We start from the raw sequence: 23,688 nt of genomic DNA on the forward strand, positions 1-23,688 counted from the left end.
TTATTCACCATAGCCAAGAAGTGGAAGCAACCTAAGTGTCCCTTGACTGACGATTGGATTAAGAAAATGTGGTATATATATACAATGGAATACTACTCAGCCATAAAAAAAGACAAAATCGTCCCATTTGCACCAACATGGATGGGCCTGGAGCGTATTATGTTAAGTGAAATAAGCCAGAAAGAGAAAGACAAACATTGTATGATCTCACTCATATGTGGAATATAAACCAACACATGGACAGAGAAAACTGGACTGTGGTTACCAGGGCAGTGGGGGTGGGGGGTGGGCACAAGGGTTGAAGGGAGTCATATATGTGGTGATGGACAAACAAAAATGTACAACCCAAAATTTCACAATGTTAGAAAACATTAAAACATCAATAAAAAAAAAAAATCACCTGTCTTTACTAATCTGAAAAGTGGAAAAATGTCTGAGCACTAGTATAAGTGTGATTATGCATCTTTTCACATATTTAAGAGCCATTTATATTTCCTTTCCTGGGAACTATGTTTCTTGGGAACACTTTTCTAATTTTCCTTTTGGGTTGTTAGTCTTTCTCTTAGTTGGCAGATACTTTATATAAAGGAAATTAGCTCCTTGTGATGAACTGCATCTATTTCTTTCCCAGTTTGCCACGTCTCCCAATTTTCCTTTATGGTAGTTTTTATTATGCAGAACTTTTTATGTATTTTTTAACTGTGGTAAAATATACATAATAGTCTATTTTTATTTTTAATGAGTATTTTAATTTTCAGATTCTCAACCTCTGCAGTTTTAGTACTCCCTGAGAAATTAAACACTCTCATATCCCTTCCACAAAAATGAAAGGAAAAAGTAGCAATACATTCTAATTACTGACATAAAACATTTAATAGTTTCTAACAAAAAGGGATACATGGTAGGACTATCAGACAGACTAATAGAGAAATTAAAATTTATCTTAAAGCCAACTTTAGTCAGGAAGATTTCTTCACAGACAAATAAGTGGTTAAATATATAAATCCTAAATGCATCACACTCCCCACCCCCTTTTTGGTCATGAACTATTCCAGAAAGATTTAACTGCATAACTTTTATTTTATTTTTGGGGGTAAAATTGTAATTTTTTAAATTGGGAAACAAATATACAACTTGGAATGGATTTGAGGAAAATTGTGCCATGAGCAGATTTTCTTTAAGTGGCTAAACAAAGTTTAAAAAGCAAGTAACAATAAAAGAAAATGTTTCTGGTATAGGACCACCAGTACAAAAAAGTAGTGTACGAGTACCTAATAATACACCTGTTTAGCAATACTGCAACTTTTAAATACATATTGTTGACTGTCCACGGTCCACACAGAGTTACAACTCCACACTTCAACAACATGCTGACAGTTTCTAAATAAAACTACTTTAAAAAAAAGGCATAAGGGCCTGGCCCGGTGGTGTAGTGGTTAAGTTCAGGCACTCCACTTCAGCAGCCCAGGGTTTGCAGGTTCGGATCCCAGGCTCGGACTGACACACCATTTGTCAAGCCATGCTGTGGCGTCCCATATAAAGCAGAGGAAGATGGGCACGGATGTTAGCCCAGGGCCAATCCTCTCAGAAAAAAGAGGAGGATTGGCAGCAGATGTTAGCTCAGGGCTAGCCTTCCTCATCCAAAAAAAAAAAAGGCATAACCCAGGTATACCCTCATTTGACCACCTCCATCTAAGTTTAGATGTGCGGAAGGGCTTAGATATATCCAGAATAAGCCACATGCAACATGTTACTTGATCAATTTTCTAAAATAAGGTTTCAGGACAATGACAGTAAGATAAGCAAAGAAAACATGGAGGAATGAAGTCCTAATTACTATACATACATATTTTTTTGACAGTAAGGAGAAACCTTTTACAGATAAGTTACAAAGAAAAGGCAAATAAACAATTTGGTACAAGAAATTTAACACATTCTGTACAATGTCTTCACTTTGCTGTCATCATTTGTACAAACTCTTCATTGTTTACTTGACCATCACCGTCAATATCTGCTTCCCTGATCATTTCATCAACCTCTTCATCTGTTAACTTCTCTCCAAGGTTTGTCATCACATGGTGAAGCTCTGCAGCATGAATACAGCCATTGCCATCCTTATCAAATACACGGAATGCTTCTCTCATTTCTTCTTCACTGTCTGTGTCTTTCATTTTTCTAGCCATCATTGTCAGCAATGCAGGGAAGTCAACTGTGCTGTTACCATCAGCATCTACTTCATTCATCATGTCCTGTAACTCTGCTTGTGTGGGATTCTGCCCAAGAGACCTCATTATAGTTCCCAATTTCTTTGTTGTTATAGTTCCATCACTATCCTTGTCAAATAGTGAAAAAGCTTCTCTGAATTCTGCAATCTGCTCTTCAGTCAGTTCATCAGCCATGCTGCAAGCACTCTCCGAGGCGCAACAACCATGCAACCACACAACCACTCAGCTCCCTCGCTCTACTGGGACTAATAATTAATTACATAACTTTTAATTTGAGGAGTTACAATGTCTTTCCTAAAATGCAAAGTGAAATTGCTCTTAGAAAAACATTGGTTTGATGAGAAGACAGATTATAGTCTATTTTAGACAAATTTGGTTAGTTCCTGACTACATTTCAGCACAATCACTACTCAGAGGGCCATCACTTTTTTGGAGAAAGAGAAAACTACATTTTTAAATTAGCATCAGAATTCTACCCATAATTACCCAATCAATATTGAAGTAGATGCCATCAAGTATGCACAGATAAACAGAATTTCATTTACAAAATTTGGAGGAAAAAAATCTTAATAATATATAAAAATATTGACAAATTTAAGCTAGAATTAGCTTTAGGGCATTTTATTATATTTTTACCTTAAAAGGATAGGTACCTGGACATCAGCAGAAATGCCATTAAAATTGTTGTTCATTTGCTCAAAATTGTTCATATTAATGAAACAAAAGATTAATAGTCTCTACGTTAAATTTCACAAAATGAAATCATTGCCTTCTGATTTAACTTTCAATAGTAAGACAGGGCGAAACCCAAGTAAAATACTTTCTATTTCTGTCCATAAATACAAATAAAAGTCAGTATCAATACAAACGATAATAAAAGGAAATAAATACATGGTTATGTCTCAGGTTCCACAACATAGGATACTGTGATATCACTGTCCTATAGTCAATTCCCATTTTTTTTCTGGAATAGAGATTAATAGAAATGTGAATTTCCAAAATTTCAGGTAATGTAGTAACTAATCTTGATTTTGACACCCACCCACTAGGTGTGAAAAGCTGTCCAGCCCAAATGCTTTCTGTGTCATTAGCAAAGAAAGGATGAGGGAGAATGCTCTGCCAAACTATAGCTGCGACTCCATTCTGGACCCAGTTTCTGATGACCCACTCAGTTCCAATGCTTCCAAATTGCCAATTCATCCCACTCAACCTCATCCCAACTCTCAACTCCTTTTGCATCAACAGTCTAGTTTCCCTTCTGTCAACTAATTCCTCATTTTCCAGAAAACTCTGATATTTCTGATTTCACATTGATCTTAACCATTTTAAATCAAAGAAAATGCTATAATGCTTAAATTAAAGTGGAGATGGAAACTTTAATGTTATGGAAGATGCATTTCAAGTGCTCTGCAAACATATGGGAAAGTAGCAAAAAAACTTCGATTTTAAACCCTGCCTAGATTCCTTAACTACTTGATATAGTATAATCTTGCTTTGATTACTAGTCAGGACAAAAAGGTGAACAAAGGCCATAAAGCATGCACTTTTTGGCAAGATTCAGAATGGCACTTGAAGATTTCTTGGGTTGGCAAAGGCATTTTTATATCCATAAGGATTACCAAACTTAGTATATCACAGTTATTAAAAAAAAAAAAGGCTAGGACTCTTGCTTACCACTGAGTTTGGCAGAAACACATCTGTATATTCCTCCCTTGTAATCACACAATCCTTTAATTAAGAACAATGAATGTGCCCACAGACCATAATTAATGAAAAAATGTTAAAGTTTCTATGATTGAAGAGAGAGCTTCACAATCCAGTTTACTAGATTATAACACACTCCCTTTACTCATGCATTACTTTGTGTATCTCTGAAACATCTGAAAAATACTTTTCTGTGACTTACTAGGCTGTAAGGAATGAGTGGTTTTAGATACATTACAATTATCTCTAGTAGAATTTGGCATCTTTCTTCCATTAACATTAACTGAACGTTTCAACTGGATCTCAAAAGAAGGTTGCCAATTTTCATTTTTTGAGCCTCTTCGAGGTTTTAAATACTCTCTATCAGTTTGCCTTTTGAACTTCCCATCTTTGGAATTCTTCCTCTGTCCATTTGGCAATTTGTCTGGAGGTGAGGACGCAGCACGTAACTGATACTCATCTGGGGATCCTTTTTGCCGGTTTGGCTTCATCTGTTCTTTATCCTCCTCCTTCTGAAGCTGTAACGCAAATAACCTGTCCTCTTCTTCTTGTTTATGTCTCTCAAAAAGTAGATGTTCCAAATCTATCAGTTTTTGGGTAAAGTTGGTTTCTGTTTCCTCTTGATCTAAGCAACCTTTGGGGAACATTTTCCTTCTTTTGGCAGAAAAGCATGGATCATTGACTGATTCAAATGAGGATTCCTGGTTTTTTCTTTTGGAAATACCTTTATTGATCAGGTGAGACTCTTCATTTTCTGTCTCAACTGTGTTATTTCCAGTTATCTGTGTCTGATCTGATAAAGTGCACCCACTCTCTGTTTTGCCACAAGGCTTATCTGCAGCTTCTCTAGAGCAGGGAACTCTGGCTTTAGGTCCCTCATGATTTATGACACACAACTCTTTATCATGATTGCTTGGTCTTGTTTTGACTTTTCCTTCAAGACACCATTCCATACCATTAGCACATAACTGAGGCATAGGTGACTCTACGAAAGACTTTGTACCTTGTTCTTGAATTTCAAGACATATTTGCGGAGAAAGTGTTGGCATATCTTCATCAATTTCTGTGTCTTCCCATGTAGGGCTCTTTACATCACTACTGTCAGTTTCCTGTAGAAAACAGAAAACGACTGAGTCAAGCAGGGGAAAATATCAAGTCATAATATATAAGTCTAATTAATTACACTGATACTATAGCAGAGTTGTCACTATACAGTAGTTATTATTAATACTAATAAGGTATATTAATCTTAATAGTATTTTTATTCTGAGTGCCAATTTAGATTAAGGCATTCCTTCATTTTCACTCCCATGAGAACCTACAGATTAAACCCCACAAACTAGATTCTATATATGGCCAAGAGCTGCCACCATAACCTGACCTCTCTTTCACCTTACAAGCTTCCTCCAGCCCAGGGGTTTTTAACCCCTTTGTGTCATGGACTCTCCTTCTTTTGGCACTTTGGTGAAGCTCAGAGACCTCTTCTGATAATATTTTTAAATAAAAAATATATATACATAGGATTACAAAGTGAACGATTTATATTGCAGCACAATTATTAAAATGTTAAAATTTATGATGTAATAATGTGTATCTATTAATATATTAAATAATAAGATCTAGTGGCAAGTATAATAACATAATATTGAAGGAGGGATGAGTATAAATGATATTTCAAGAGATCTGCAACAAATATAATGTGATAAAATCTGTGCTTTCTATTGATGTCGAAGTCACAGGTTCTGTTAAAAGCATAGTAGCTTTGCTGTCTAATTCATAATTAAAGGAAACACAAAAGTGAGAGGTTAGGCGAAAGTAAAGATAAATTTTTTCTTCTATCTAAGTTCATATATACTCCCTGGATTCTAACCATAGACCTTAGGTTAAGAACCCTTGCTTTAGCCAGTATAATAATTCTTCTCACTTAGAGGTCAAGACCTAGGATTAGTTTTGACCATGGGAAAACCTGAAGAAGAAAGGCTTCAATGAGAATTTGTCTCAGAACAAAAATTACTCCTTGTTGTTGGAGACCTTAAATCTGTTCTTTTACCTACTTTGCATTTATCATTCCTGATAGCATTTCTTATGAATCAGTATGGTTTGGATTGGGCAAATTCTAGGTTGCTTACCTAGTTTTGCTGTGAATATGAACAGCAGGGTAGGAAAAATATCCCAGCCCTACACTGCTTCTTCCATCAATCCTCTCAGTTCCAGTATGAGCCAGACCATCTGGACTTGATTCCTCCCTCTGTTACCTCTAAAGGGACTTTGGGCAAGTCTCTTGTCTCTGTGTGCCTCAGTTTTCTCAACTGTAAAATGGGCACCAGAAGGATACCTACCTTATAAAGTTGGTGACTGTCATCAAGATCAAAGGAAATACATACATTATCTGGCACCTAGTAAATGTCTATTAAATGTCAGGTGCTAAAAAACCACCTAGCCGAATTGAAAAAATTTTAGGAACTCAGGAGTACAACGTTAACAAAACTTCTATGTAGGAAATCCACCTTGGTGTCAACTCACCTTTCCTAGTTCTATTTTCCTGGAAACCTGATAAAGGTGCAATGTCGCCTATGTTACTAGGCTACACAGCTTCTGGGAAAAATGATCCTTATTGGTGAACTGCATCTGTACCAGGAGAACTGAGTGATCTATAAACACTTAGCAGGAAGCCAAAGCTTGGGGATTCTGTGACTTGTAACTCTTTTGACTAGGTGAGTTCCTTACAAGGACCCCAGGGAAGCTGCACTCATCAGTTGTTACAATGCATAATTGACTCTTATAGGGCATGAGGCTTCTAAGCCAGGGTGGTTACTACACTCATCTGCGTGGTCTCATTTCCAGGCCGTCAATTAGGAGTTCTGCAGTGAGGATGCTTGCTGAGCAGATATGCCTGATGCTGCCCGACTAGTATGCTTTGTTCCGCATCCTATAATCTTTGAAGTGAAGCTGGTACCAGGGGTAGCCTATTTAGTTTTGTGAGTTTGATTATCTAAGTCAGGGATCCACAAACTATGGCCCATGGACCAAATTCAGCCTGCAGCTTGTTATTGTAAGTAGTTCTACTGGAAAAGGACAAGCTCATCTGTTTACACACTGTCTGTGGAAGCTTTCACACGACAGCAGCATACTTGAATAGCTGTAACTGAGACCACATGGCCTGCAAAGCCTAAAATATTTACTATCTGGCCCTTTAGAGAAAAAGTTTGCCGACTCCTAGTCTAGTTGAGCCTGAGATGACTAAGAAAGGGTGTTCCATTTACTATATTGACTTAAAAAAAAAGTTAGGAAACTATAAGTATAAACAATCTATGTATAGCATTAGTAAACTTGCCAAACTAAGAACATCTTTAGCATCCACATACCTTAGACATGGAGTTTTTCCTGCCTTCTTGTATAACTTCGGACTGTGATGCTGACCCAAATTGAGATTTAGGTGACAAATATCTTAAAAAAGAAATAGTTTACCAAAGTTTCAATGCTTTGAAAGACAAGTGGTATGTACTCAATATAATAAAGCCAGATTAGCTATTTATGCCAAAGGTTGTCTGGTTTGCTGCTCGGCTGATTTATCAAAAAGAGTGTATTCCATCTCCTTGTCTCAGGTATTTTGGTCTAATACCAAACCAAAACTTAAAAGGCTGAGTATTGATATTGTAGTGAAAATAGCAGAAAAGGAAGTACAAGTCAAATCTAAACATTTCTTAATTCTCAAAAAAAATCTAAAAGATAGCATCAAAACAATGGAAGACTGTATCGTCTTCCCAAAAGTAATGGAAATGGTTTCTCCTTAAACCAGGAGAAAGGATATGTTAGTTTCTTTTTAATGACAGAAATTCTACATTTTTATCTCTACTATTGGGAAAGGGTCCATGATTAGATTCTTTACCATTTGGGAAAAGAGATTTTATCATATACACATTTTATATCAACTGTCTGCTTAGCGACAAACAGATATATCAATATATCAGCATAAGAGCATATCCTTAAATTTCTAAGCACCTTTAAAAGGCTGTTTGCCGCTGAAAATATGAAGTTTGTAATATAATGGAAAATGCTGTAAAAGAAATGAGAATAAAAGGACAGGTTACAAGATGGTAGGAATATTTTAAAAATTGTAAAAAATCGAAATATACACACACCTATGCTTAAAAATGGCAGAAATCTCCCAAAATGTTGGCTGTCTTCAAATGGTGGTAACTAGGTGATTTTCAAAGAGCACTTTGCTTTTATTTTTAAAATTGAAGGAAAAAATCTCTGATTGCAAATAATATGAAAAACCATAAGTTCCATTGTGTCCAAAGCGCCAATGAATAGCACATAGAACGATAAAATAAAATCTAGACGAAGATCTCATATAAAGAACAAATGAGGGAGGAAGGCGAAAACGATGGTTAGGTACATGTGTGTGGTGATGGACTGTAATTAGTATTTGGGTGGTGAACATGATGTAATCTATGCAGAAACAGAAGTATAATGATGTACACCTGAAATTTATACAATGTGATAAACCAATGTTACCACAATAATAAAAAAAAAAAAGAACAAATGAATATCGCTTATAGATAAACTAGAGTATCTAAACCGCATATTTAGTTGCATCAACCTAAATACTTACTCTGCAAACTTCTAAGAACAAGAACCACCTTTTCAGTTGATAAGAGAAAACAAGATTCCAGGTTTAGTCTCATTTTAACTTTGTTTTCCAGAGCTGAAGAATCCCTTCTGACAATGTTGGATCTTAGTTACCAAGTATATTATTAACAAGATAGAATTATTACAGCATAATAGTTGTTTTAAAATCCATAAGCAGAGAACAAAACAAAATGTGATCAGATACCTATCAACATAATCAGTGAAGATTCATGAACTCTCCTGGATATTCTTTATTTATAATAACGAAGTAATGTATGAACACATGCTCATTCTAAAAATATTAACAGAAATGTATGAAATATATGTCATCATCCCTTTCCATTCCTATTTGCTTCCTCATATGTAACCAATTTCTTTCTTCCTTTTTTTTTTTTCGTGAGGAAGATCAGCCCTGAGCTAACATCCGTGCTAATCCTCCTCTTTTTGCTGAGGAAGACCGGCTCTGAGCTAACATCCATTGCCAATCCTGCTCCTTTTTTTTTGTTTTTTGTTTTTTCCCCAAAGCCCCAGTAGATAGTTGTATGTCATAGCTGCACATCCTTCTAGTTCCTGTATGTGGGACGAGGCCTCAGCATGGCCGGAGAAGCAGGGCATCTGTGCGCAGCCGGGATCCGAACCCGGGCCACCAGTAGCGGAGCGCGCGCACTTAACTGCTAAGCCACGGGGCCGGCCCACCAATTTCTTTTTAAAAATATGATTTTTATATAGTACACACACTATCTCTTAAAGCAATCGTATTCTTCTGTGATTTCCTTTTTTCACTTATGTCTTAAAGATCTCTCTAAGAGAGTATATGTAGGTCTACCCCGTGAAAACAGTTTACAAGAGAAATAGTTATAAAATACTTGTAAGAATCACAATACATAATGGTTACAGGGCAGGGGATACTGACTGGGAAAGGGCACGAGTGAACCTTTTGGAAATATTCTGTTATCTTAATCTGGAGCGTGGTTTATACATATGTAAAAATTCACCAAAAAATACACTTAAGATTACTGCACTTTAATGTATGTATGTTATACTTAAAAAAAAAGTTTTAAAAATTTACATTATCATGAAAACCCTTACACTTATCACCTGATTTAAAGGGGGAAAAAAATCATTGATTTTAAAATCCCTTATGAGGCCCCTTCTTTGTCCCCCACCTCAGAGACAAACAGTATCCTTAGTTTCTTATTTCTTGTTTTTAACAAGTTTTACAACACATTTGTATTCCTAAACACTGTATTGCTTAGTGCTGGATGATTCTAAACTTGATGTATATGGAATCACATCACATGTATTCTTCCACAACTTGTTTTCTCCACCCAACATTCTCCTGAATCATGCATGTTTTTCTTAGTTAGAATTCATTTTCACTGCTGGATGGTACTCCATTCTACTGTTAGCCATGTGGGTGCTTCTGGCTCTTTGCTGTTATGAATAGTACTGCTAGGAACATTCCTGTACATGTCTTCTAGGGTTTTTTTAATGTCTATACTCCAGAGTCATATAGAGCATCAACCTTTTACACTCCTCCGAAGTGTGTTAAGTGCTTCTTATCCTCTATGACACTTAATATTCCACAGAGTTTAATTTTTCCAATAGGGGGAGTATGAAATATTACCTCACTGTAATTTTAATTTGCATTTCCCTGATTACTAATAAGGTTCAATATCTTTTCATATGTATTAGCTTTCAGGTTTTAATTTCTATGAAGTCAAAGTTTTCTGCCTATTTTTCTACTAACCTTCCCCTCACTCATAGGTGGGTATTCTTTAATAGTAATCTTTTTTCGGGTAAATAAGTTAAAATTTCTTGAAGATAGCAGCTTATCTTTTTATTCTCTAAAGGTGTTTTGACAGAGACATCCTTAATTTTATTATAGTTTAATTATGTTTTGCTCATTAACACTTCCCTCCCTAGGGGGCCGGCCCAGTGGCGCAAGTGGTTAAGTGCAGGCGCTCCACTGCGGCAGCCCGGAGTTCGCCGGTTCAGATCCCGGGTGTGCAACGACGCACCACTTGTAAAGCCATGCTGTGGCGGCATCCCATATAAAGTAGAGGAAGATGGGCACAGATGTTAGCCCAGGGCCAGTCTTCCTCAGCAAAAAAGAGGAGGATTGGCAGATGTTAGCACAGGGCTGATCTCCTCACAAAAAAAAAAAAAAAAAAACTTCCCTCCCTAAAGATATCCCTTTCATTGTCTTCTTAAAGTTTTATGGTTTTGCCTTTTTCATACAGGTCTTAATTCACCTTAGTATATATATATAGTATGAGTAGAGGTCCAAGCTCATTTTTTCCCCATATAATCAATTGTCCCAGCAGCATTTATTGACAAGTTCATCCTTTTCTCACTGATCAACAGTGACAACTACTGTACTAGTTACCCAAAGTACCCCAAAACTTAGTGGCTTAAAACAACGAACAGTATCTCACACGGTTTCTCAGGGTCAGGAATCCAAGGGCAGCTTAGCTGGATGATTCTGGCTCAGGATCTCTCATGAGAGTCAGTTAAAATGTTGGTCAGTCATCTTAAGGCTTGACTGGGGCTAGAGGATCACCTTCTAAGAAGGCTCACTCACACAAGCTATTCTGGAGGTCTCAGTTCTTACTGGCTGTTGGCAGAAGGCCTCAGTTCCTTACCATGTGGGCCTCTTCATGGGGCTGCTCACAACATGGCAGCTAACTCGCCCAGAGCAAGTAATCCAAAAGAGAAAAGTCACAGTGCCTTTTAGGACATAGTCCGTGAAGTGTACAATGTCCCTTCTGGTAATTCTATTTGTATACTTAAGTCCAGCCCACATTCAAAGGACGGGAATTGGGCTTCCTCTTTTTAAAGGAGAAATATCAAAGAACTTGTGGACATATTTCAAAAACACAAAAGCTCTCGTAAAGGTTCCATACACTGTGTTGTGTTTCTAAACTACCTATTATGTTGCCTCAATCATTTTGCCTACCCATCTCTGTGCAATTATCACATGTGTTTACTTACTATAAATTTGAAGCATCCATCCCTCCACCACAACTTTTATTTTTTTTCAGGAGTATCTGAAGGCCCTTTCTCTTCCATTTAAAATTTAAAATCAGTATGTCAAGTTAAAAAAAAGGTTGGGGTTTTTATTTCAATTGCATTGAATCTATAGATCAGTTTGGGGGATCTGATATTTAGCAATATTATCATATTAGACATCTTTCAATCCATGTATACTTGCAGATTTCTTAATAGTAAATATAACACAACAGTAAAATTTTATAATGTTCTCCATAAGATCTTATAGACTTTTTAATAAATTTATTTCTAAGTACTTTTTATTTTCTGATGCTATTATAAGCAGAATCTTTACTAAAGTCACATTTGCAATGGACTTTTTGTACAGACTTTATATCTACCAAACTTGTTAAACTCTTATTAATTCTAAAAATGTATCTCTGAACTCTTGGATTTTCTATATAATTATTCCACTTCTAATAACAATAGCTTCTTTTTCCTTCCTTTCCAAGGTCATATCTTTTATTTCCTTTTATTGTCTTACCTTGCAGACTGAAATCTCCAGTATAACACTGAATAGAAGTGGTAATTAGTAGGCCACCCAAAGGGGAATGATTCCAATTTTCTACCATAAAGTATGATATCTGATATAAATTTTTTAGTAGATATCCTTTAACAGGTTAAGTTTCTTTCTATTCCTACTTTATTAAGAATTATCATTCCCATGCTTCTCATATTTAAACAGTTAATACGTTAACTTGCATGGATTCATTTTCTAAGCCAGCAATATATTTCAGGAATTGTCATTTTAGATATATTTTCAGCCTTTCCTCCTTTTCTGATATGGCATTTAAAGCCTTCTAAATATCACTTCAGCCATATCTCAGAAATCCTGATGTGTAATATTTTCAGTTTTATATTTCTATCAAGATTTATTCTTTAACTAATGAGTTACTTAGTAGTTTTTCTTGATTTTCAAACACTTTAGTAATCTTTTTGTTAATCATTTTTAATTTGAGGTGAAATTCATATAACATAAAATGAATCACTTTAAAGTGTACAATTCAGTGACATTTAGTACATTCACAAAGTTGTGCAACCATCACCTCTATTTAGTTCCAAAACATTTTCATCATTCCCAAAGGAGACCCTGTATATATTAAGCAGTTACTCTCTATTCCCACCTTTCCCCAGCCACTGGCAACTACTAATCGGCTTTCTGTCACTACAGATTTACCTATTCTAGCTATTTCACGTAAATGAAATCATATACTATGTAACCCTTTGTGTCTGGCTTCTTTCATTTAGCGTGTTTCTGAGGTTCATCCACATTACAGCACGTATCAGTTTGTCACCCTTTAGGGCTGATGAATATTTCATTATATGGATATACCACATTTTGTTTATCCACTCATCCCTCAATGGACATTCAGGTTGTTTCCACCTTTTGGCTATTTGAAGCGCTGACACAAACATTTGTGTACAAGTATTTGTTTGAATACCTGTTTTTCAATTCTTTTGGGTACCTAGGAGTGGAAGTGCTGGGTCATATGGTAATTCTGTTTAACTTTCTGAGGAACTGCCAAACTGTTTTCCATTGAGGCTGCAGCATTTTACATTCCCACCAGCAATGTAGAAGATTTCAATTTCTCCACATCCTTGCCAACACTTGTTATTTTCCTTTTTTTAGGAAAATAACAATATAACAATATCCTAGTGGGTATGAATGGTATCTCATTGTGGTTTTGATTGGCATTTCCCTAATGACTAATGATGTTGAGCATCTTTTCATGTACTTACTGGCCATTTTTACATCTTTGGAGAAATGTCTATTCAAGTCCTTTGCCCATTTTTAAATTGGGTTATCTTTTGTTGTTAAGTTATATAAGAATTCTTTATTCTAGAGACTAGACTTCATCTGTTTTTAACTTTGCTTTAACTTTAATCCACTAGTTTCTCAATTCCTACTTTTAAGTTCATCAGTTTATTCTTGTATTTCTAGTAATTTTTATCTTTATATATTTCAAAGTGTATTTAGATACATGAAGACTCATGACAGATATATCCTTTAAGCAGAATATTATATCGATATGAAATATCTGTTTTTCTCCTTTTAATGATTTTTCTCGATTTCTGCTTTGTATAATATCAGCATTAACAATATTGATATTGACACATCTGTTTTTTTCTTTTTTTGTGTGTGAGGAGGACTAGCCCTGAGCTAACATCCGATGACAATCCTCCCCTTTTTTTCTTGAGGAAGATTGGCCCTGGGCTAACATCCGTGCCCATCTTCCTCTACTATATATGGGACGCCGCCACAGCATGGCTTAACAAACAGGGCATCGGCGCGCACCCAGGATCTGAACCTGTGAACACCGGGCCGCTGAAGTGGAGTGCACACACTTAACTGCTGCACTACCGGGCTGGCCCGTTTTTTTCTTTTAATAGCAGCCACCTCATTTAACTGTCTTCCCTCTCAAATGTCCGTCTCCATGCCCCAAATCCCCACCAGCCCAAACCCAAAACTTCTATGAATTTTGCAAGGAGGCAAATTACCTGTACATATTTACTCAGTTGAACCAAAAGCCCTTACATGTTTTTGAAGTCTGGATTGTGGTTCTTAAACTTTTCCATCTGTTAATTACTATGGGAAAGCCTATATCCTCATAAAGTCATCTTTATGACTCTACCACTGCACTGTTGACTACCTGACTCATGCTGTTTGCACAGCAGAAAAGAAATGTAAAGCATAAACTGGGAAAGAGGGTGGGGGAATGAGCTAAATGCCAAATTGTAAACTCCTTCAACGAGAATGACCTTATACAGGACCAGCTTTTCTCACCTGAATCTAAACCAAGAGAAAAAGAAATCCAACTGGTTAATTTTGAGAAAATGGGAACAACATGGAAATCCTGTGGAATCAGGATAAAAACAGGCTTCCCATCTCACTTCGTGCTAGCCAGGAATCTATGCTATGTGAGTAGCTTTCTTATTTTCACTTTATATCAATCTCAGACCAACTGGAGGATTTTCAGGCAGAGTTCATGGACCAAATTTTGACAATCAGTGGACTATATGCAAAAAAAAAAACACTGGCTTACAGTAGATGGTCAATATATAATTGATAAATAGTCATATTCACTTACTTCTGAATATCTCCATTGTTTGTCTGTTTGTTCTTACTTTTCTTTTGTGACTTGATTGTGACTGGATCAGATTTTCTGGAATTCAAGGGAGACGCCAAGACACTTTTTTCACAGAAATTGTTCTTGAACAACAGAAAAAGCATAATAGACATTATTAAAAAGAATTTTATAATGAAATAAGCTATTAATTTGACTAATTCAGAATCCACAACAAAATTTTTCAGCAATTATGCTCACATTTAAATTCTACACATCCTTTGAATAATACTGACCATGCAAAAATTACTATAAACAAGATTAAGTCCATCCAAGTTGGTCTAAATTAATTGCATTTTTACTCTACATTATAAAGCACAAAGGGCATCATGCTACTAGTCTCATTAGCTGATTATGTCTGTTAATTTTTCCAATGAATAGTTATTCATATAATTATTACTACCTTAATCTATAGGGGGAAGTTCAAAGAACTGTGGACATACCTGGGATAAAAGTTAGTTTTATGTAAAAATAATTTGGGGATCTAAGGGCATACCAATAAATATCATGAATATTTACTTGCTTTACCAGCCTCATACGTTTCTTACTACACTAGTGGAAAAATTAATACAATTCGTAGTGGTAGACATTTGGCCTTGGACCACCAAACTTGCACAATGATGAATAAATGACAAGCAATAGGATATATTGGAGTACATGAGGAAGCCATTTGGTTTAAAACTAATTCAGTCTGATCTTGTTTTTCCAAAGAGGCCTGACATGGCCTGTTGAGCACGCATTGTACATCTGCTTTAAACATTTACAATGTCTCAAAGACAAGAATGATGCTTGTAAAGACAGGGATGTGGCTTCCCCCCCATATCAGCATTTCATTAAGGATAACCATTTCTTCCTGGAAACTAAGAATTAATTACCCACCTGCTGTGTTCACTTTGTGACCGATGACCTGCTGTACCAGCAAAGCAATCCCATGACTGTCGTAAAAGGGCCATTCCTATCACATGTAACGTATGCTTTTTGTTCGAAGATAGTTTATAACCACTCTGTACACCCTACTTTTTTGGAGTGCTTCCTTCCTTGGGGAAGGAAGCCCCCAGGGCTATAATCTCAGACCTGGTTCATAATAAACTCACCCCAGTTCTGATTTATAGATTGATTATGGATTATTTACATTGACAAGTAAACCAAAAATTCTTCTAAAATAAACAGACCTACTCTTATAATCCCTGTGAAAACAAGAAAGATTAGAACAATAGACTTGAAAGACACGTAAAAATTATCCTAGATTCTCCTCTTTGACATATTTTCTTTCCTATCCCATTTGTTATTTTATTGGCCAATGTCTTTTATTTAATTTCCTGATTGTATACCTTTCCAAAGCTATTCTACTTAAATTTAAAAAGAAAGTATATATAAAAAAGGGGCATACAATCTAAAATTTGGCGATATTAATATGAATGGTAGGCCGCTCACAAAAATGAAAAAAAAAAAAAAACTCAATCTAGATATACTTCATTTTGGTAAGTATACTTTACGATATTTGTTGTTTGAAAGCAGAATAATTATTTTTAGAGGCTCTCAAACCTGAATGCACATCAGACTTCTCTAGATGCCTCTGGTAATGGGATGCCCTAAATCTCATCCCCAGAGATTCTGATTCAGTAGTTTTAGAACAGGTATGGGAGTTTGTATCTAAAAAGAATCCCAGATCATGAGTATGGATCCCGGGCAAGGACCTACACACTACTCATCAAGCCATGCTGTGGTGGTGTCCCACATACAAAATAGAAGAAGATGGGCACAGATGTTAGCTCAGGGACAATCTTCCTCAGCAAAAAGAGGAAGATTGGCAATGGATGTTAGCTCATGGCCAATCTCCCTCACCAAAAAAAATAAATAATAATAAACAAACAAATAGGGCCGGCCCTGTGGCTTAGCGGTTAAGTGCGCGCGCTCCGCTGCTGGCGGCCCGGGTTCAGATCCCCGGCGCACACCGCTTCTCCGGCCATGCTGAGGCCACGTCCCACATACAGCAACTAGAAGGATGTGCAGCTGTGACATACAACTATCTACTGGGGCTTTGGGGGGAAAAATAAATAAATAAAATCTTTAAAAAAAAAAAAAAAAAAACAAATAAAAATAAAAAGAACCCCAGAGCCAGCCCTGATGGCCTAGTGGTTAAAGTTCGGCGCTTTTACTGCTTCAGCGGTCCGGGTTTGTTTCCCGGTTGCATAACCACACCACCCGTCTTGTCAGTTGCCATGCTGAGGCAGCGGCTCACATAGAAGAACTAGAAGGTTACAACTAGGATGTACAACCATGCACTGGGGTTTGGGGAGGAAAAAAAAAACAACCCCGAGTGATTCTGCCAGGTTCTTTCAAATCACTGGGTCTCACTGTATTCTTTGGTCTTAAAGTACACGTTTTATCATCCTTTCTTTCATTCATTTTCCCCTAAGCAGTAATTTAACTACAGCAAGATAATAAAATCCACGTTTAATATATTACTTAAGAATTTAATGTGCTTCCCTTTCAAACAGTGATTTGCATCCATATAATGGAATATTATGCCACTCTTAAAAAGAATTAGATAGATTATATGTAGTAATACGAAAAATCTCTAATATATATCAAGTGAAAAAAGGAAAAAAATAGTACGATTGATACATCCTTCTTAGTGAATAAGAAAAAAAGTTAAGAAATATCAACAGTGCTAATCTTTGAGGAATGGGAGAGGAGAGGTGGTAGGGGGAAAGGAAGCCTTTATTTTTCATAGACTAGCTTTTCTATATAATCTGAATTTACTAACAACGTATAAAAAAAGTTTTTTTTTTAAAGTATACTTGGATTAGAAGAAATATGTAACAATATGCAAAAAAGCTTTGTTTTAAGTAGGGCAAATATGTCAGAAATCGCTTCTAGTTATGGTGAACCCTTCTTCAGATCTTTGAAAACCACACAGTCAAAGCAATAGAAATGTTAATGCTTTGACGTACTCTCCTAAAACTTACAATATTAATGCTTAGCATTCTTGCCAGTTCTTCATCACCTCTCAGTTGTTCTTCCATCTCTCTCTGCCTTTTTTCTGCCTGTCTTTTTTCCTCTTCTTCCTCCTCTGCCAATAATCTCTGTATGTATTCCACACTGGCTTTGTTTTCTTCTTCCTCAGTGGCTCGTCGCTCAGCTTCCACCTTAGAAATGATTAATAAAGAACAATCCTTTTCTGAACTTTTTAGTATACTTGCAGTATTTCTTAATAAGAATAGTAAAAGTGAAAAAAGAACAAATTGGCAGGAATTAAAATATCTCAAATGAAGTATAAATCGGGAGAGGCAAACACCTGCAGAATAATCCAAGGAGTCTCTTTCAGGAAGCCTTCCCCAGTCAGCCCTATGAAACCTTGATCAAACCCTCATCCCTCCTTGCCTCAGTCCTTATCACATTTTCTACCACACTGTTGCAACATCTGTGAAAATGTTTCTAGGTAATCTTTTCCTCAGTTAACAGAATGCCATGTGCTGACTAATTTAGGCCTAGGTTTCTGAACTAAACCCTAGCAAAGTGGATGGTATGATAAAAACTGACTTAGACTATCAAGGCCTATCTCTGTGGTTGGGATGAATCCCCAAACACAGTGGGCAGGAGTGTAGCGGTTGCTGAAGAAACAATCACAATGGTCATTATATGATTTATAGATGAGGAAACAGACAGAGGAAAGCAAATAACTTTCTTAGATCAGTAAGTGACAGAGTAGAGACTCAAACTAGGACATAAGGCTAAGCTTATGGTCACTTAAACAATACTTCCTGAAATAGCACAAGAACTACTTTAGAAATCCAAAGGATTTGACTCAAGAATAACTCCTTGATCCAATTTGTGTGAAAGGGACATGAGGGAAAGTTTATTAAAGAACTTCTGAGTTAAGTTTTCTTGCTCTTAAAGGAAAGTCATAGGAAGAGACTGCTACTTCTGCTGCTGCATTTGTTGTACATGCATCTGAGGTTCAGATTTGTGCAGCCATCTTGCTATTAGCCTGAGGATAAAGCCAGCCGACAGAAGTTAGCAAAGATCTGGAGCTGGAGCTCTGGATGAAACCACCCCTGAAGCCCCTTCTACCTCTGGACTTCCAATTAATCACAACTTTCTTATTGTTTAAGGTAGTTTAAGTTGGGTTTTCTTTTATTTGTAGTCAAAAGCACCCTGTTAGAACATGTTCTCACTACATTGTTGTAAGGATTAAATTATTCCTTTAAAACCCTTACTTAAGGACACTGCTTAGACAATATGCTGACAATTAAACTATCATTATTATTTATTAGTTCTAGACCCGCATGGCCCAATATAGTAGCCATTAGCTACATGTGGCTATTGAGCACTTGAAATGTGACTAGTCTCGGGCCGGCCCCGTGGCTTAGCGGTTAAGTGCACGCGCTCCGCTGCTGGCGGCCCGGGTTCGCATCCCGGGCGCGCACCGACGCACTGCTTCTCCGGCCATGCTGAGGCCGCGTCCCACATACAGCAACTAGAAGGATGTGCAGCTGTGACATACAACTATCTACTGGGGCTTTGGGGGGAAAAAATAAGTAAATAAAATCTTTAAAAAAAAAAAAAAAAAGAAATGTGACTAGTCTAAATTGATATGTATTTTAAGCACAAAATATACAAAAGATTTTGAAGGCTAAGTCAGCAAAAATAATGTAAAATCTCTCATAATTTTTATATTTAACTTTATATAATTAAGATCTAATTATATAATGATATATAATTATATAGTCAGCATATAATTGTTATGTAATTAATACTTTCTATATTGATTTCATAAAATATTTTAGATATATTGGGTTAAATAAAATATAATATTAAAATTAATTTCATCTGCTTTTTTGAAAATCTTTTTTAAAAACGTGGCTACCAGAAAAATTTAAACTATATACAGGCTCACAGTGTCTTTCTACTGGACAATACTGCCCTACACTAAGCAGGAAGGTAGCACTCTCCTAGTACTAGTGAAGTCCAAAGGCTTCACTGTAAGCACTATTCCCTCTTTTCCTATTTAGGTACTTCATAATTAGCCCTTTATGCTCTCCTCATCTAAATTCATTGTTTGTGTCCCCCAAATTCACATACCGAAACCCTAATGCCCAGTGTGATGGTATTTGGAGGCTGGGCTTTGGGAAGATAATTGGATCATGAGGGTGGAGTCCTCATGAAAGGGATTATGTAGTACCCTTATAAGAGACCTTATAAGATGACCTCTCTCTCTCTCTGCCATGTGAGGATACAGCAAGAAGGCAGCTGTCTATAAGCCAGGAAGCAGACCCTCACCCAACACCAGATCAGCCAGCACCTTGATCTTGGACTTCCCAGCCTCCAGAACTGTGAGAAATAAACTGTTGTTTAAGCAACCCAGTTTATGGTATTTTTGTTACAGCAGCCAAAACGGAATAAGACACCCATAATCTACCACCCTTTTTCCATCCTCTAAGCTCAAAGCTTCAGGGAAAGGAAAAAAATCTCGTATTTGTATGCTTAGGGATTACTATCACATAAGAGCACCAATTATGGATAAATAAAGCTAGTTTGCAACCACTCTGAACATATGTAAAAAACGGAGCCTTTATAAAGTACATTGAAATTATTTATATTTCAATATATACTATTTATATAAGCATATAAAACTACACGTAAAACCTGAAACGGAAAATACAGCAGAGAATTTTTCCAAAAAAGAATAACTATTTAGTTCCTACCTTGCTTATCTCCTCTTCATATTCTCTTCTTAATTCCCCGGGTTTACTTAACAACCGAACTGGCTGATAGTCATCAACTGTTTCAGATCAATAAAGAAAATAATATTATTGGCAACACAGAATTTTATGGCTAGCTTTGGTCTTCCATTAAAACTATATTAATATAGTTTTTTTATATTAGTATAAAAATACAAAATTAAAGTAAAATGTACAATTATTAACAGGTACAGCCATATTTTCTTTATGAAATCACATTTTAAAAGAAAAGCCAGAGGTTTTCTAGTTCAAAATGACACATGAATACATATACTTAACTCTTTCTCTAGAATCCATTAAAATAACAATAAAGGAATTTTTTAAAAAACTAATCCTACAACAGCAAAGAGATTAGGGGAAGGGTCAATCGGTAAACAAGAAACTTTAACACATTTCTAGAAAATGGGAAGCCAATGTAAGAGAGGTGACTGATGTAACAGAATGAAGGAAAACATAACCCTTAGAAGGGAAGGCTACAGCTGAGGTGGGTGTGGTCTGCCCCACACACCTGAAGAGCAGCTTAGCTCAGAAACAAGGCACAATACAGTTCAGAGTGAGTAAGTGTGGGACAGGGAATTCAAAGTTTATAAACTGTTAAATCAGAATACTTGGCTGGTAGGTGTTTCTTCCTGGATATGAGTGTAAGTGCACACATGCACACTCAAAGGCTATTTTTTAAAGAAACTGAATTACCTGGATAGGATCAGTGCAGCTAATATAAGAGGTGGTGAACCAGAGCAAAGCCCTCTGAAACCTGGCAGTGAAGAGTGGCAAAGCATAATGGCCAGGTTTCCATCTGCTTAACCTCAAACAATGTTGGCCAGTCACCAATTCCTATACACGTACACACAGCTTTTTTCTAGGGCCTCATTTTTAAATAGGAAAGCAAAACCAAGGATCATCAGAATTTGAAATAAACCTACAGGATTAAAGAGAAACACTAAGCCATACAAAAAGAGGGGAAATCACCCTGGCGTGTATCCAGAAAAAGGGAACACAACTGACTGTTTAAAGGGGCAGCTGTTATTCCTGATGACTAATGCCATCTGGAAACTTAGCTTCACCATCACCATATATATAGTTTTTTCAAGACAATCTAGAAATCTGTATTTTAATGCAAAATGTCCCAATTTGAAATGTTGGCACTGAATGAGTCACAGAAAACATGGCTGCAGGCTTTATATGGCCTGCATTCGAGCAGTTTGCAAATTCTGCAATAGAGGAACTAAAAACAGTGATTTACAACTCCATAACAAGTAGGGATGAAGTATGCTAAAAACTTATTTATTTTAGCCATTGAGGAAGAGCCATTTATTTTAGCCATTTGAGACAATACAGTGGAAAATATAGGAGAGAGAAGTATAAGGCTCCTGAAAAAATAGGAGGGGCTAGAAACTAAGCCCAGGTAGACGGAAGGGACGGCACTTCTAATAAAGGAGGATAGGGTATGTGTGGGGAGGTATCGCAATATCAGATGTGATAGTTTAGGGGGTGGCAAACTATTTCTGTAAAGAGCAAGATGATAAATATTTTATCATCTGCAAGTTAGGCAGTCTCTGTCGCAGTTACTCAACTCTGCCATTGTAACACAAAAGCAGTCACAGACATAGAGGAATGAGTGTAGTGCCTGTGTTTCAATAAAACTTTATTTACAAAAAAAAGATGTGGGCCAAATTTGCCCTGTGGACCACAGGTTGCCAGCCCCTGGCTTAGAATATCCCTGACTATTAAAGTTCTTAAGTGAAATTCTGTGTGTGTGTGTGTGTGTGTGTGTGTGTGTGTGTGTCTGGGGGTAGGGGAGGGGTGAAATAAAACGATTGTAGACAATTGGAAAGGGAAGATTTTCAATTTCTTTTTATTATTAAAAAAGTTAACTTAATAAAGAAAGAATAAAAATAGCCAAGACATTAAGAAAATAAAAAGACAACCCACAGAATAGGAAAAAATACTTGCAAATCATATAGCTGATAAGGGATTAATATCAAGACTACATAAAGAACTTTAACAACTCAACTGCCAAAAAACAAACCATCCAATTAAGAAAATGGGCAAAGGTCTTAGACATTTCTCCAAAAAGATACACAAATGGCCAACAAGCACATGAAAAGATGCTCAATATCACTAGTCATTTAGGGATATGCAAATCAAAACCACAGAGAGATACCACTTCATATCCATTAGGTTGGCTATTATAAAACAAAATAACAAATGTTGGCAAGGATGTGGAGAAACTGGAATCCTTGTACACTGTTAGTGGGAGTGTAAAATGGTGCAGCTGCTATGGAAAACAGTATGGCGGTTGCTTCAAAAATTAAACATGGGGGCCGGCCCTGTGGCTTGGTGGTTAAGTGCGCGCGCTGCGATGCTGGTGGCCCGGGTTCGGATCCCGGGTGCGCATCGAGGCACCACTTCTCCGTTCATCCTGGGGCCGAGTCCCGCATACAGCAACTAGAAGGATGTGCAGCTACAACATATAACTATCCACTGGGGCTTTGGGGGGAAAAAAATAAAATAAATAAAATCTTTAAAAAAAAAAAAATTAAACATGGAATTACCATATGATCCAGCATTTCTACTGTTAGGTACATACCCAAAATATTAAAGCAGAGACTCAAAAAGATACTTGTACACCAATGTTCTTAAGAGTTGAAAGCAGAGACTCAAACAGATATTTGTACACTCATGTTCACAGCAGCATTATTCACAATAGCCGAAAGGTGGAAGTAACCTAAGTGTTCATCAACAGATGAATGGATAAACAAAATGTGGTAAATACATACTACAATGGAATATTATTCAGTCATAAAAAGGACTGAAATTCTGACACATGCTACAACATGGATGAACTCTGAAGACATTATGCTAAGTGAAATAAGCCAGACACAAAAAGACAAATGCTTACTTTGATTCCACTTCTATGAGAGAGGTAGTTAAACTTGACAGAAAGTAGAATGGTGATTGTCAGAGGTTAGAGGGAGGGGAAATTGAAGAGTTACTGTTTAATGGGTACAGAGTTTCAATCGTGGAGGATGAGAAAGTTCTCACATGGATGGTGATGATGGTTGCACACCAATGTGACTGTACTGAATGCCACTAAATTGTACACTTAAAAATGGTTAAACTGGTAAATTTTATGTTATGTATATTTTACTACAATAAAAAAAAACTTGAAAAAAAGTAAATCACTTTACACATTAGATA

General features: G+C 36.5%; 1 protein-coding gene and 1 pseudogene across 1 annotated transcript in view; both read right to left on the reverse strand.

Annotated features, from left to right (window-relative positions):
• Positions 1 to 858: 858 nt before the first annotated feature.
• LOC101408626 (calmodulin-1 pseudogene) lies at positions 859 to 2,884 on the reverse strand (annotated as a pseudogene).
• Positions 2,885 to 3,032: 148 nt separating this feature from the next.
• Positions 3,033 to 23,688, reverse strand: part of RNF168 (ring finger protein 168) — a 30,021-nt gene continuing 9,365 nt past the window's right edge. The window contains exons 2-6 of the mRNA XM_004424528.3: positions 20,452 to 20,528; positions 17,713 to 17,892; positions 14,705 to 14,826; positions 7,295 to 7,376; positions 3,033 to 5,038 (exon numbers count right to left, since the gene is read on the reverse strand). Of these exons, the coding sequence (XP_004424585.1) occupies positions 4,082 to 5,038; positions 7,295 to 7,376; positions 14,705 to 14,826; positions 17,713 to 17,892; positions 20,452 to 20,528 (1,418 nt within the window). The 3' untranslated portion in view covers positions 3,033 to 4,081. The remainder of the gene's footprint in view (positions 5,039 to 7,294; positions 7,377 to 14,704; positions 14,827 to 17,712; positions 17,893 to 20,451; positions 20,529 to 23,688) is intronic.

Source organism: Ceratotherium simum, chromosome 15 (genome assembly GCF_057802395.1).
Source record: "Ceratotherium simum simum isolate JZ-2026a chromosome 15, ASM5780239v1, whole genome shotgun sequence".
NCBI lineage: Eukaryota > Metazoa > Chordata > Mammalia > Perissodactyla > Rhinocerotidae > Ceratotherium > Ceratotherium simum.